We start from the raw sequence: 15,268 nt of genomic DNA on the forward strand, positions 1-15,268 counted from the left end.
TCTTAATGGCTTATTGCAATAGTTTATTACAAGGCTTTGGCGAGTCACAAATGGTAAACAAATAGAATGAACCGTTGTATGGTAAGTTGGCTAAAAATATCGCAATAAATATAACAATATTAATAACTATATTTAATGGAAAATTTTGTTGCAAACCAGATTATGGAGAGTGAAGTATCAGAGCTGAAACCTGCGATGGAGGCTGCTCAAAGGACTGCGAAGCAGCTTTTGGAGCAAAACAGGGGGAATCCTGTCGCATGTACAGAGATAGAAACTCGCCTTGATGCTGCACGTGTACCCCTGTCGAATGCAATGTCGTCGATTGAGGAGAGGCAGAAAAAACTTGAAAGAATTAGCAAAGCGATTGACAAGTATGAAGAGGAGAAATTGGTGATTGAAGAGCTGCTAGTGGAGACTAAATCTGCGATTGACGAAGTTGAGCCATTTGGTACTGATTTAGAGAAAGGAGAGGATCAAGTTAAAATTATGGAGGTAAAGAGTTATTCTTGGTTTTAATTATTCATTTGTGGTCACCCAGTAACTTACTAGAATTTTCTTTATTATGTAGCATAAAAACACTCGCTAATCGTATTTCAAAACGCTGACACGAAGGTCGCTGATGCTTACGAAGTGACTCCTAAGAAATCAATAAATGCAGCTAATCTGCCAATGAGAATCATCATCTTGCATATGCTCCGAAAGTTTGTCCTGATTTTTTTCGGAAGTTTGAGTTGGAGCAACTGTAAACAAAAAATTCGCGGATTGCCTGATTTTGCACTTTGTCTTTGCGTCTTTTCAACAAAGTTTCTTGTCTATAGAATTTTAACACGTAATTGTCTCTAGAATAATAAGCGAATCAATGAAACAATTACATAGTGAAACAGGCAAGTGAACAGTTACTATATTTTAAAGTTACTATTATTAATCTACGACAAAGCTCTTTCTCCTATATATATAGGTCATATATAATTGAAAATATTACATATCGTAAATTTCATAGGTTCTGACTTTTTGTTGATTTTTTAAAAGGAAATTGTGGATAAACTGCAAAAGAAAAAGCCTGAGGTCCGATCTCTAAACCGAGCCGGACAGAGTTTGATACGACAGCTGTCTGACGCTGAGGATATCGAAGCCGAGTTGGACAAAGTTGGAGACGATTATTACGATACAGTAGATGCTGCAAAAGAGAAGTTTAAGGAAACGAAGGAACAGCTGAAAAAAGCGAAGGAGTTCGTTGAAATAATCGAGATAATTGAAGTGTGGGTAATCGAAATTTTTGAAATTTTGGAGAATGTTGAGCATGGTAGCTCAGAGCCTGATGATGTTAAGCAGAGACTGAAGCAGATTGAAGATGCTCAAAAAGACATTGTGAAACACAGCTTGAAATTCAAGGTTGGTGTCATTTCCAACGAAACCTTGGATTTATCATTAACATTAATGAAACATATATTTATCACAATAAAAACAAATACAAAAATAACTCAAGTTGATCATTGTTGAGGTGGAGGCAAAAAACATAACGTCATCGAGTTGCCTCGACACCCAACATTACAAATATTCAAGAACTTTGCATAATACACTATAAATGCACAATACATAACAAAACAACACAGTACAGCACAATAGAATACAACACAGTACAGCACAATAGAATACAACACAGTACAGCACAATAGAATACAATACAGTACAGCACAATAGAATACAACACAGTACAGCACAATAGAATACAATACAGTACAGCACAATAGAATACAATACAGTACAGCACAATAGAATACAATACAGTACAAATACAGTACAAAATGAAACATTTCGCACCCATTTAAATGTAAACCGGGTTTCGCCTAAGGAAATGCCTGTCTAGTTAACTGGCATCAATATTTTTAACAGCTAAAAATGAGCAAGAACCAGAGCTTTTTCTCTGTTATCTTGGAACTCGAAAAGTTGGGGAACTCGTCTGTTGTATTCCCGGTCACCTATTTTTCATTTTCCAACTATAAACAAACTGGCTATTTTCTTATTTCTATTTTGCATGCTAAGAGAATACTGTAATTATTTTTCTAGATACTTGAAGAAATCCTGGAATATTTCTTTGAAGTTTACAGTGAAGAGACGACAGTGATCACACAGCCAAAAGAAAGGTTCGGAAAAGTTAAGGACTCGATTGAAAAACTGACTGAGTCTCTCGAGAAACGTAAAGTAGATTTGCAGACCTCCCTTACGTCAGCAAAGGAAATGCAGGATGAGTCCGATGAGCTGATTCGATGGCTGTCCAAAATGGAGACGGTCCTTACTGAACAAAGTCCGGTTTCTGCCGATAAAGAGCAGTGTAAACGACAAAAAACGGAGCATGCGTTTGTTCATGATGAGATTACACGAAATGTTCCACGATTTGATAAGCTGAATGCTATTGGCGAAAGTACACTTGCTAATATGGAGCCTGGTGAGGCTAAGGAGAAGCTCGCAGATAAATTTGAACAGATAAAATCGCGATGGAGAGAACTAAAGGAGAAGTCAACAGATAGAAAGGGTGTTCTTGAAGAGATTGTACCGCATTCTGACGCATATGTTATCGCGAAGCAGAAGCTGTTGCCATGGTTATCAGAAACAGAAAAGAAAGTGCAGCAACTTGATGTGATTTTTGTGGACAAACCAAAAGTTGAAGTACAGCAAAAGCTCGTTTCAGATCTCGCTGAAGAATTTGAGGAATACAAGAATTGCTTTGCAGATATAAATGACAGCTCCAATGTACTTTTAATGAATTGCGACCGCGACATTGCACCGCTTAAGTCAGAAGTCGATAATGTGAAGAGGCAATGGACACTTCTTAATGAAACTGTTTCAACAGCATCCAAAAAGATCCCGAAGGTCATGGAAGGGATAAATAAATTTGAAAGCACGGTAGCCCCACTCGAGGAATTATTCAAGAAGGTTCAGTTGGGTCTGGATAACCTAGAACCTTTTGCAGACAATGTACAAAAAGGCGAAGGTCAGGTTCAAGAGCTGAAGATCTTGCTTGAAGATTTACAGGCAGAAGAGAAGAATCTTGGGAAAATGGACGAAGCGGGAGAAGAATTGACAAGGATTGAAGACAAACCTGATAACCTAACCATAGTTCGTCAAAGAAAGGACAATATTACAAGAACATACGATTCATTGATTCGCATTTTAGAGGAAAAGATTGAAAAAACCGAAAAGGTCGTTCAAAACGGCAAAAAGTTTTTCCAATTGGAAAATGATGTAGCGGAAAAGACAAAAGCCTTGAAGAAGAGAACGGTTAAACAGGAAACGGTTGCTGTGGACCCAAAGAAGGTCAAAGAGCAGTTGTTAGAGGTTGAAGAGTGGCTTGTAGAAGCACAAACTGTCAATACGATGTGCAGCGAGGCCGAGCTGTATGCAAACGATATAATCCTGTTCAATAAGCAAGATGAAGATGTGGAAGAAAAAATCAAGGAGCAGATCAAGGCTATTAAGCTTCCTGTTTTGGAAGTCATTGGAGATTTAGAGGACAGGGAAAAGAAACTGAAAGATCGTCTGCAAGAATGTGGAGCCTTCCAAGATCAGTTTGATGATTTCGAAAGACGATTGAAGAACATTGACGAACGAATTGAACAACAGAAGCAGAAGCCGCTGTCTTCAAATCCAGCCAGAATAACAATGACAATCGGAGAAATTGATAGTATAGGCAAAGATTTCATGGAGGAGCTTCAGTTGTACCGTATCGTTCAAAAATCTGGAAAACAGGTTTTAGACACTTTAGATACGGAAAGTGAGTGGAAACAGTTGAAGGGACATCTTGATGAAACTACTAAACTTTGGGACGCTGTTGACAAGAAAATTGATACAGAAAAGGACCATGTAACCAAAGTGAAAGAGCTGTCTGTTGAATTTTTTAACAAGAAGAATGATGTTTTGAAATGGCTCGATGAAAATGAAAAGCGATTCATGACTCTAGAACCAGAATCTTGTGAATGGGAGAAACTCTCTAAGCAACAAAAAGAGATAAATTCAGTGCAGTCAGATATTGATCACCATAAAACATATATGGAACGCCTGGAAACATTGATTGACGAGCTGGAGGATGCTTGTGGTGAAGATGTGGAAGAGCTGCACGAGATATCAGGTGACATTAAAGAGAAGTGGAAGAGGGCTGGGTCGTTATTGCTCAATAGAAAAGAGACCATTGCGGCAATGCAGGATAAAATGCGAAGGTTTGGCGACTTGAAGAGGCCTGTAGAAGACACATTAAAGAAAATAAAAGCTAAGCTAGGTGATTTGAGTTTCACTGGGGCTGATGAAGGCAGAATAAGACAGGTTTCAGAAGATGTGAGTAAGATTCAGAAGCAGGCTGATGACCTTGAACCGAGACTAGATCTATTGGATAACATGGCGTCTGAAATACAAGAAGAACACATATCATCAGACTGCAAACCACTGAGAGATGAGGTTGCTGAATTGAAGGAAGGTTTTGATGAGCTTTTCAATGCCGTATCTTCAAAGGCAGAGAGCATCAGTGGGGTTATCGCCGACCTTGATAGTCTCACAGATACTGCAACAAGCACTGAGACGAAAATACATTCTATGGTAGAGATGTTTGAGAAGAACAAGCCACTAAAATTAGACTTGCAAGAACTTGAAGCCAGCGCAGTTTCTCTGCGGGATGTCGAGTCTGAGCTAAAAACAGTGAAGCCCATTGTCGACGAACTGACTTACAAAGGAAGGCAGCTTACGGAGAAAGGCTTCGGATTTGAAGAATTCAACGCAAAACTTACATCTTTGGAAAGTCAGTACCAGGAGTTGAGCAAAAGGACTCCGAAGAAGTTAAGCGATGTTGCTGAACTTATAAACAGGCTGAATGAGTTCTACAATGAACACGAGGAAGCAGAAAAGGGAATAGCAGCTGTTGAGAGGACCCTTGAGGAACAGAGTGCAGTTGGCAGCGTGGTAGACGAAATTGATGCTCAAATGGAAGAACTTAAAGATGTTCAGACAGGAATGGAAAAACTGCAGGAGAAAGTTGGTAACCTAACTGATCTGCAATCATTCATTAAGTCTACAAGCCCAAATATAGAAGCCTCTCCGGTGGAAGAAGTTCTAAGTGAACTGAATAACAGACTGCTAAATGCAAATCAACAAATTTCTGATAGAAAGGGGAAACTCGAGGAGGCATTTGTCAAATGCGGAAAATTCAAGGATGCATTACAATCACTTCTAGAATGGCTTGAGGAAACGCAAGAGCTCGTTGATGGACAAAGGCAGATAAATGCACTTGATCCAAATGTGTTGAAGGCACAGATCATGGAACAAAAGCTGCTAATTCGTATATTCAAGGATCGTGCAGCAAGTGTCACATCGCTGCAAAATACTGGCAAAGACTTGCTTGAAGCAAAGGACTCTGAAGATGAAAAGAACCGAGAAATTGAGAGTGATCTCGACAAGGCAACAAAGCTTTGGGATTCCCTAAACAGCTACGTGAATTTTAGAATGGAGCGGATGGGCTCAGTCTTAGAAACCTCCACAGAATTCACAAAAGAGTATGAAAATTCTATCGAGCAAATGGATGAGTTGCAGAATCTTGTAGAAAGTGACGAGTGGAAGCCAAGTGGAAGACCAAACGAAATTACAGAGCAGATAACAAGATTTGAGGATGTTAGGAAAAAGTTAAAAGATTTAGAGCCACTGATTGACGATACTGCGAAGCGAGCTAGTGAACTGAACGAACTGTGTGCTGTGGAGGAGAGGGAAACTGTCCGACAAAAGATGCAAACTTTATTTGACCGCTTTGGTTCAATGTCAGAGAAACGAGCCACCGTAAGCAAAACAATGAAGGAAACTCTAGATTTGAGCAGTGGATACCATAGATTGCACGAAGAGATTAATGAATGGTTTGGCTCATTTGAAACGAAATTGAAAGAGCTGAGCGATGCAGATGAGAACTCAGTAAGAGAGCTGCAGAAAGAAATGGCCGCAAAGAAGAAAGACGTCGATGATGTTGCTGCGGTGGCAGCCAAATTGCAAAAAGTTGTTAATGAGGAAAATGCGAAGGAGATTAAGGGTATGGTAGATAAAGATAAAGAGACATATGACAACCTAAAAGCTATTGTTGAGCAGAAAGCAAGAGACATGTTCTTGGCAAAGGAAAAAGTAGATAAGTTTGACAAAGATGTTGAAAGTCTGGCATCATGGCTGGTAGAGTTATCTGAAAGATATCAAAAAATTGAGCCGATTGCTGTCGACTCTGAAAAGGTGAAAGAACAAATTAATGACCATCAAATGTTTTTAAAAGAAATAGCCTCAAATGAGCCAAGACTCAAAGAGGTTTTTGATACTGGTGAAATGCTTCTAATGGCGTGTAACGAGGATGAGGAGCCAGCTATCAAAGAGAAGATAGATAACTTGAAATACAGACACGAAGAAGTGATAGGAAAGACAGGAGAACGACAAGCTCAGCTTGTAGAGGCATTGTTGCTTTCACAGCAGTTTGCGGATATGTATAAAGAAACGCAATCTCGTCTAAAAAGAACAGAGGAGTACCTGAAAGATATTGGAGAAAGCCGATCAAAGGGAATTGAAGTACAGAAGGAAAAACACAAAGGCCTTGAAGACGGAATCAGTCATCTTCGGCCCTTGATTGTTAGTTTAAAGGCCACTGGAGAAGATTTGATGAAGCTTAGTGGTCCTGGACATGGGTCAGTTAGTATTAGGGAGAAGCTTGATGATAGTGAGAAGAGATGGAATGCTTTGCACAAAGATGTTGAAGATAAAGGCATTGAAATTGGTGAAACTGCCCAAAAAACTGAAGAAGTGCAGGTAACGCTAGACGAGCTGTTGTCACAATTTCAGGCTTATAAAGAAAAGTGCAAAACACTTCCATCGATTGCTGTTAAAGAAGAACAGATTAAGGAACAGATCAATGATCATGAACAATGTCAGTTTGAAATATCTGAGTACTTTGAACCTGTGGAGCGCATAGAAACTGCAGTTGAAGAAATAAGGAAACAGGACCCCGAATCGCAAATTGCCAAGTCAATGGCTGGCAAAAAGAAGAAGCTGCAAAATACAGTTGCTTTTGTGAAAGAAGCAACTGATGCCAGGAGAAAGGCATTGGATGATGGACTTACTGCTTGTCGAAAATTTTGGCCTGGCTTAGAACAGCTCAAGAAGACGTTAATGGACGTCCAACACAAGATAGAATCACAAGATGAGCCTCATTTCCAGCCACAAGCCATTGAGAGGCTCCAAAAGGAACACGATGCATTGCGAGATGAGCTTGACAGCAACGAAGAAGTGATAAATACTTTGTGTCAGGTGAGTCCTATCCTGGTGGCGAAAGCAAGTCAGGCTGACAAACTGGATGTGCACAAGCAGCTATCAGAGGTAACTGACCTCTGGGATTCCCTTGAGAGTACTTGGTCAAAGCGAAAGACCGAGCTTGAGAACATTCGTCACTTAGCCGAGCAGTATGAAGAAAGTGTGCAAGAGCTAGACTCGTGGTTAACCAAATCCGAAAGAGAATTAGATGCCAAGTCACCCGTAGGGACAGAAGTAGGAGTTGTGAAGCAACAGTTGACTGAAAACAGAGGCTGTTATAAAGATCTAGTTGGACGACAAATTGATATCACGCAGCTGAATCAAAAGGCCAGTGCATTGATGGATAAAATCGACCATGAAGACAGCGATTCTATTCAAGAGCAAATTGATGAAATCAAATCCAGGTGGGAGAAGCTCCAATCAGCTATCAACGAGCGACAGTCACTGCTTGAAGAAACTCTCTATCGCCTTGGGCAGTTTTCTGTTGTCATGGAAGAAATAATTACATGGATGAAGCAAACAATCACAGTTTTGAGTAAGAAGAAGCCACCATTGCTTAAAGATAAGAAGATCATCGAAGTTGAGCTTGAGAAACTGAAGGTGAGAAAGCAGATCATTGTCACAGTTCTTGAAATTAAGCTCTATTTATAATAATAATTAGAGGTGATTGCGAAGTCCTGGTCGTCAGACTGTGAGGTGAAAAAACTCGGATAAATTCGACAGTGTCTAGGATAAATTTGTTTGGCATATTGTTTTGAATTTTACGTGTTAAGTAAGTTGCTTTATCTGTTGTTTTCATGTGGTTAGAATACAGCGTTAAAAACATCAATGTTTTTCCAAGGTGATTGGAAACGATATTAATGCGCACGAGTCCGCGGTCATCAAATGCAAGGACTCTGCCGCAGCCCTTCTGCAATCAACAGCCAGTTCGAACGAGAAGCAAGCACTAGAAGACAAAATTGAGAACCTTACTTCTGGTTGGGAAGAAATAAAGACGCTCTACTCTGCATACCAAGTTGAATTAGAGAATGCGTTTGATGAGTCCCGTCTGTTTCAAGAGCAAACCAAGGACCTCTTGCAATGGCTGTCGAAAGAGAGCGTCGATTTGAAGAAGAAAAAACCCACTGGCGGGAAACCGGATACAGCAAAGGAACAGCTTGAAAACCACCAAGTAATTTTACCCCTACTTTTGTTATTTTGTGTTTATGTCTATATGGATTAACCTGCCATTTGCTGTTTCTAGAGTACGCTGCTTTGTTAAATCAGGATGTACTGTTAAATGATGCTTCGAGTGGCTATAGGTATCTTAATGGTTTGCTATGAATTTTCCTTTGTAATTAATCCTTTTTACATTTTTTAATCCTCGTAACATTCTTTCAGGATTTCTTAAAAGTTCTCGAGGAGCAGACAACAATTTACACTTATATTGAGGAGACATTGACAATCGTGATCAAATCGAGCGATGTTTCCAGTTCGCGCCCATTGCAAATTACCTTGGGTGAACTGTCTTCATTGTGGAAAGAGGTTAACGCATTGTCAGAAAAGCGGTCTGTACGACTCGACAACGCTTTCAAGATGGCCCAAAGGTTTGATAATCTGGTGACTGAAATGGAATTTTGGCTTACCAGGATTGAAGGCTCTGTTTCATTATTTGAAGATGTTAGTACCCTTTTGGAGAACATCGAGAAGCAGAAGCTGCAGTTTAGGGTAAGCTATCATTGTCCACATTGCTAAATCGAAGGGAGGAAAATGCTTAATCAATGAGTGGAGAATGCTAGATCGAAGGGTAGATATATATCAGAAGTTTCCAACAGCTGTGACCCTTGAAGCTGTAGATCGATATTACGAACTTTCAACCTAAATGTTGCTAGAATAAACTTATGAATATAATCATATCTTGACCGTCACAAAACCTCTTGTACACAAATAAGTGCTTATTAGAAAATCTAAAAGCTTTGATATAATCATAGTTAAAAGATTTTACCTTTTTGAAACCTCCCCTTCGAAATTGCAATTAGTTGCTATAAATGGTGTTTGCATCATAGGAATTTCAAGAGGAAGTAGAAGAACACCGCACTAAGTTCAAGGAGATGCGAGAGGTTGGTCACAAAATAACAGAAAGCTGTAGTGCAGAGGAAGTACAAGAGGTGAATGAAGATATTCAGAAAATCGAGGAAAGATGGAAAGAACTTAATTTGGTTGCGAAGAAAAGAAAGGAAACGATTGAAGAGAACTATGAATTGTCATCGCAGTTTTTTGATAGCGCTGCAAAATTAGTGACAAGTTTTGATGATATTACTGTCCGTATTAAGTCTGACCAGTCGATTGGAAAGGATAAATCAATGGTGCGTGCACAAATAAGGAAGCACAAGGTTGGTAATCGTTTATCGAATTGCTTTATTACTGCCTGAAAAGTGAGCGACACGACTCGAATCCGCAGACATCGACAGGGTACGTCGTTGCCTGGCCGCAAAATATACAAAATTGTAGGTCTCATACTTGACTGTAAGAGAATGCCCTTTCGTCAAAAGGAACGCCCTTTTTCCAATAAGAAACGCCCAAGACAAACGTTTGGTTGCATAAAGAAAAATTCAAAGGGAAAGAATCAGACACAGAGAATACTTTGTCAAAATACTGTTACACCTCCACTTTCGTCGACTTTATACGAAATACCAGGCCGAGAACTGGGGGGGGGGGGCTGTCTCCTTTATTTCCCCTTTGCGCCGCCATTACATACAATGCAAAACACTACTTAAGGTTGCTATGTTTCATGTGGAGCTTTTATCAATTCAGCAAAAGGTGCCTTTTAACTATTTCAAAGAGATAAGTTCAATATTCTGCATCTCAACAGGAATTTCGTTTGATTTCGTCAAAGCGTAGTTCTGTTAAATTTTATTTTTCCTTTCCGAATACAGGATTCGCAGCATATGATTGGAGCACTCCAAGGAAAATTAAATGCTGTTGTGAAAACGGGTATGAATCTAGTGGAGAAGAGTGACCCTGGCGATGGAGCAGTTATCGAGGAGAAGATTTCTGAACTAAGGACGCAATGGGATGAAATTTGTGCCCTATCTGTTGAAAGGTACGTTTTGGTGTCTGATTAACGAGTGTTTTTTACTCACATTATCCAGTATCATCAATGGCAATTGTTTCGCTTCTCCAATTATTTACATCCAAAAGCTGAAATTTGATGATCGCTTTTGATGTTGTAATTTATTTTCCCTCGATGTTTTACCCTGCGTTTTATGATACGAACATTGTCATGTAATTGATTCTTACCTTAATTCTCTATTAAATAGGCAAAGACAACTGGAGGATGCGCTGCTGTTCCATGGACTCTTTCACGACGCTGTTCAGGCGCTTGTTGACTGGTTGAATTCTGTCGAGCCTGGTCTCTCTACTGAGACGGCGGTCATGGGTGACGTAGAAACTGTCAAACTTCTTATTCATCACCATAAGGTAAGCGTTTGAACTGCACTTCTATTATGTGCTTTTTTTATGACAGCACGCTGACTGCCTGAATTTGCTTCATTGCTTGTTTAGATCAGAATAGATGTGATGGATTTTATGATATCTTTTTTAATATTAAGTTTACTAAATAACACAAGTTTTTTGTTAAATGTACGTCAAATTTGTTGTAGCTATTCCAGAGAGAACTTGGTAGTCGCCAACGTAATTTTGATAAAATTATGAAAACTGGGGAGACGATGGTTGCTGAACGGCATGTTGAAGATCCCGAATCTCTTCAGCGAGATCTTGACGACCTGAAGTTGAGGTGGGAGGCTTTGTGTACAATGTCTGTGACGAAGCAGGAACGGCTTATGAACTCACTTGTTCTTGCAAAGGAAATGCAATCTGGCAGCCAGGCACTCATAAGAAGAATCATCGAACTTGAAGACGTTTTGAAAAAGCAAGGGCCTATTTCGGACGAAATAGCTGTATTGCGAAACCAAATGGAGGAATTTCAGGTAACTTTGTTAGCATGCTATTTCTCGTATGTTTGTTTCTGTGATAAACTTCCCGTTTTTTGCCAGGCTTTCGTCCCAACTTCATTTTCGAGAGAGGAAGACATCTGGAGTATGATGCTTATTTTCTCAAATTTTTAATATTTTGTAGGCTTTCCAGAAAGAGCTTGACATTGAGGAGAGCAACCTGAGAGCGATATTGAAGAAAAGTGAAGTGATTTTGCGATTTTGTCATCCCAGTTCGTTGCAAACGATCCGAAATCAAATTGCATTTTTGAAGCGAAGATGGAATGACGTCGCTGGGTGGGCCAGGCAAAGGGAGACAAGGCTAAAGGAGGGCTTGGAAAAGCTGCTAATGGAGCAGAAGTTGGTTGAATCACTTAGCAGTTGGATCATTGTCAAAGAATCCGTGATAGTTGATCGAGAAAAAATTCCATTACCAGACGATTATGACGTTGTCCATTCATTATTTGAGGAGCACAAGCTGTTACAGGAAGAAGCAACGGGGAAACAGAGCGATTATGACAAAGTAACGAAGCATGCGAAAAAAAGAATCGGCCAGGAAAGAAAGCGAGCTACCAGAGCTCCTAGCAGAGGACGTGAAGCCTCCTTTGTTAAGGAATACTTAAATCCAGCCGTCACCCAACTTGCTAAAAGATGGCAGAATCTTTGGTTGCTGTTAATGGACAGATTGATAAGACTGCAAGCAAAACTGGACGAGATTAGGATCCAAAAGGCGTCTGCTGAATTCAACTGGGAGGAATGGAGAGAAAGATTCAAGACGTGGTTGCGAGAATCGAAATCGAGAGTTTCAGATTTGTGGAGAAAGAAAGATCTTGACAGGGACAACAAACTGAATCGTGAAGAGTTTGTGGAAGCCATTATTGAAACGACGTTTGTGACTGAAAGATGGGAGATCGAATTGGTTTTCAATATGCTAGAAGTTCATTCGTTGATAAGTTACAAAGACTTCGTAGACAGCTTGAAAAACAAAGCACCAAAGAAGAAAGATAAGCCGAAAACAGACGCTGAACGTGTTAGCTACGAGATTGAAGCGGAAATAGAAAAATGTATGTGCCAACGGAGATACCAGATTACAAAGATATCTGATGGGAAGTACTATTTCGGAGAAACACAAAAGTTGAGGTTGGTCAGGTTTATGAGAACAAGTGTAATGGTACGTGTTGGTGGTGGATGGGACACGTTACAAGGTTATTTGATGAAAAATGATCCTTGTAGGGCAGAGGGAAAAACGAATTATGAACTGAGAGAAGCAATGCTCGTCCCGGGGACTGGAAGCATGCAGGCTTTTAAATTCAAACGGCCAGGTATTTCTCGTGAAAGTTCAGGGTTAAAGCCAAGAACGCCTTCAAGAGAACCGTCCGGAGAAATACGAAGGTCGGGAATTCCGAGAAGACAGAAGTCGGATTTAGAACGTGAACAAAAGAAAATACATTCGTATTCCGGAATGGATTATTCCAACGTAAAGAGCAGTGGATATGGATTGTCGCCGGCAGCAAAGCGAAGACCACCGTCTCAGGGAGATGATGGCAAACCACGGTTACGAAGATCTGGTAGTGGGCTATCAAGTGGCAGTAGAGACTCTCAGGATGATGTTGATGCACCAAGGTTGACGCGAGAGCGCTCTGGGGATGTGTTCTCTCGTTTGTACGGAACTGGGCGAAGGTCTTTTAAAGAAGTGAAGCCCCGAGCCCCCTCGACACCCACAGGTACTGCGAGTGTGAAGCCAAGAACTCGGCTATCTGCTGAGAAAAAAGAGGGAGAAACAGTACCAAAACCCCCACCAAGCCCAACCACAAGACCAGCGGTTGGTGGTGTCTTTGCAAGGTTAACATCAACAGGAACTGCAACGAAAAAAGCGATTGCGGAGAGTGTTGCAGACAAGTCCAAGAAAACGCCGACGAGAAGGTCATTAAGCAAGGATCAGAAGCGAGAAGAGGGCTGGAGGTCTGTGAGGTCAAAGAAGTAACTTTCTGTTCTTTTGTTGCAATCATGACTTGCTTTACTTAACTTAAATATCATTGGGTTTCTAATACGTTTTTTATAGTTTTTTTTTGCAATGCATACTGTCTGTCCGATAGCATTTCATTTATGTGTTACCATATAGTGTTACCCATTTTTTACTCGCCCTTTTGGGAATGGCTTTTTGAACGCTTTCATAACACTAAAGCCATTTCCATCAAATGATTGTGATGCCATTTGTGAAAAAACAATTCCGACGTTTATGAAGTTTGTATCATTGCCCGTTAGGGTTGAACAGCCATTCACTCAATTCACTAGCTTCATACAGAATAGAAGTAATTTAGAGACTGCATTTTGGAATTCATGTTTGTAATTTAGTAGTTATTAGTAATAAATTTGCATTGACACCGAGCTGAATTTGTTAGTGATATTTATTATCGTGACTGTATTGTTTGGAACTCGCTTTTTGCAGGCGCTTTACCCAGTCTAATCAAATTAAGCCATCCCGCCTCAATCCCGCCTCAATCTCGCCTCAATCTCGCCTCAATCTCGGCTCAATCTCGCCTCAATCTCGCCTCAATCTCGCCATCAGAAGCGCATCCGCGCAAGAACAGCCGTGACAACGATTTTCAACTGAAAGAAACTGAAAGAAATTTATCGATTAGACTCGTGGTGTTGCGACTGCATCAGCCTTTCGTGAGAGTTCTATTGTTTGCTACAGTAAGGGTTTTTATGGTTCTTTGGATAATTTGTGTTCGAATATAATCTTTCCTTATGTTTTGAATGTTTTTTGGTAAAAAGTATTTTAGTGTCAATTTGTATTAGAAAATTTGACCAGTTTGTAGGTAATATCAACTATGAATTGATAACGTTTTCCACGAAATCTACCTTTAGTTATTGAATGAAATGATATTCATGGTCTCTTTTCTTTTGATTTCTCTACTCGCCAAGATTTGCCTGTTAACCTTTGTTTCGCTATGGCCTCCATCTACGGACGCTACAACAGACTGGGTGTCTATCAATTCAATTTAATAGCATAATTTGCAGCTCATGGAGAAAGGCCTATACGCTGCGCATGATCAGCGCAGCGACAAAAATCAACTTCCACCTTGTAGTTGCAAGTTCCAATGGCAGAGAGTGAAGGTCTAGCAGGACAGTCGGTTTTAAGAACTTTAGGTAATCCATAAAGGATTTCAGGAGAACTACCAGAAGGAAAAAATTGATGATATCAGTAATGAGTTTCTGTTTAAATATTTATCTCTAGGAGGTGGATTAGCTTTTTTCTCTTTTCTGAAAAATATCAAGAATATTAGTATAGCTGGAAAAACATCATGGAAAGAACCGTGTTGATATAATCAGAGCGATTACCCTAGCCCGGGGTAAAACAAGACTGGGTTAAAAGTTATCCGTTATTAAAGTGAGTCAATGGAAACAGCATTTTTCTTCGACCCGTTTTTAATCCGTTTTTGATCGTGGCCTGGTTAAAATGTATTCAGGGTGAAATATTCGAAAACGTATGCACAGTTGTAAGAATGAAGATACTCTTACCTTTATCAAGTCGGGTGATTATAATATCTTATATTTAACGGTGTCGGTGTTCTTAAATTTGGTTTTAACGAAATCAAAATTAAATCCTATTTTTGGATATATACTAAACTTAAGCCCCGTAGATAAAATGCTTTTTCTGAAACTTGTCTAATGAGTAATTAGAATACCGTAAATTCTCGAATTATTTATTTTTGAATGGGGGCTTTTCCGAAGGGGGGGGGCTTGTACGAGGGGGGAGCTTATAAAATTATTGTAGACATTAAGAAGACATTATTAAAAGACCTCGTTTATTTAAGCAGGAATTTCTTTATGAGCATTTAATTAATTTTTACTAAAAGTATGTATTTTTAAGATAACTCAATAAAACGCCAAAGACAACCTAAGATGGCAAAAATCATCCAATTTAAGGGGCCAATTCGAGGATTTACAGTAGCAGTGGGGGCTTATTCGAGGGGGGG

At 39.8% G+C, this 15,268-nt stretch overlaps 1 protein-coding gene across 6 annotated transcripts in view; it reads left to right on the forward strand.

Moving 5' to 3' along the window:
- Window positions 1-14,174, forward strand: part of LOC135689111 (uncharacterized) — a 128,912-nt gene extending 114,738 nt beyond the window's left edge. For all 6 annotated transcript variants that reach the window (XM_089109925.1, XM_089109927.1, XM_089109926.1 and 3 more), the window contains 10 exons: window positions 160-492; window positions 1,030-1,392; window positions 2,068-7,914; window positions 8,156-8,485; window positions 8,695-9,021; window positions 9,360-9,686; window positions 10,230-10,396; window positions 10,614-10,773; window positions 10,956-11,282; window positions 11,431-14,174. In XM_089109925.1, coding sequence (XP_088966051.1) covers window positions 160-492; window positions 1,030-1,392; window positions 2,068-7,914; window positions 8,156-8,485; window positions 8,695-9,021; window positions 9,360-9,686; window positions 10,230-10,396; window positions 10,614-10,773; window positions 10,956-11,282; window positions 11,431-13,269 — 10,020 coding nt within the window. In that variant the 3' untranslated portion in view covers window positions 13,270-14,174. The remainder of the gene's footprint in view (window positions 1-159; window positions 493-1,029; window positions 1,393-2,067; window positions 7,915-8,155; window positions 8,486-8,694; window positions 9,022-9,359; window positions 9,687-10,229; window positions 10,397-10,613; window positions 10,774-10,955; window positions 11,283-11,430) is intronic.
- Window positions 14,175-15,268: the final 1,094 nt, after the last annotated feature.

This window comes from Rhopilema esculentum, chromosome 9, assembly GCF_057945365.1.
Source record: "Rhopilema esculentum isolate cy_ngs chromosome 9, ASM5794536v1, whole genome shotgun sequence".
In the NCBI taxonomy this organism is placed as follows: domain Eukaryota; kingdom Metazoa; phylum Cnidaria; class Scyphozoa; order Rhizostomeae; family Rhizostomatidae; genus Rhopilema; species Rhopilema esculentum.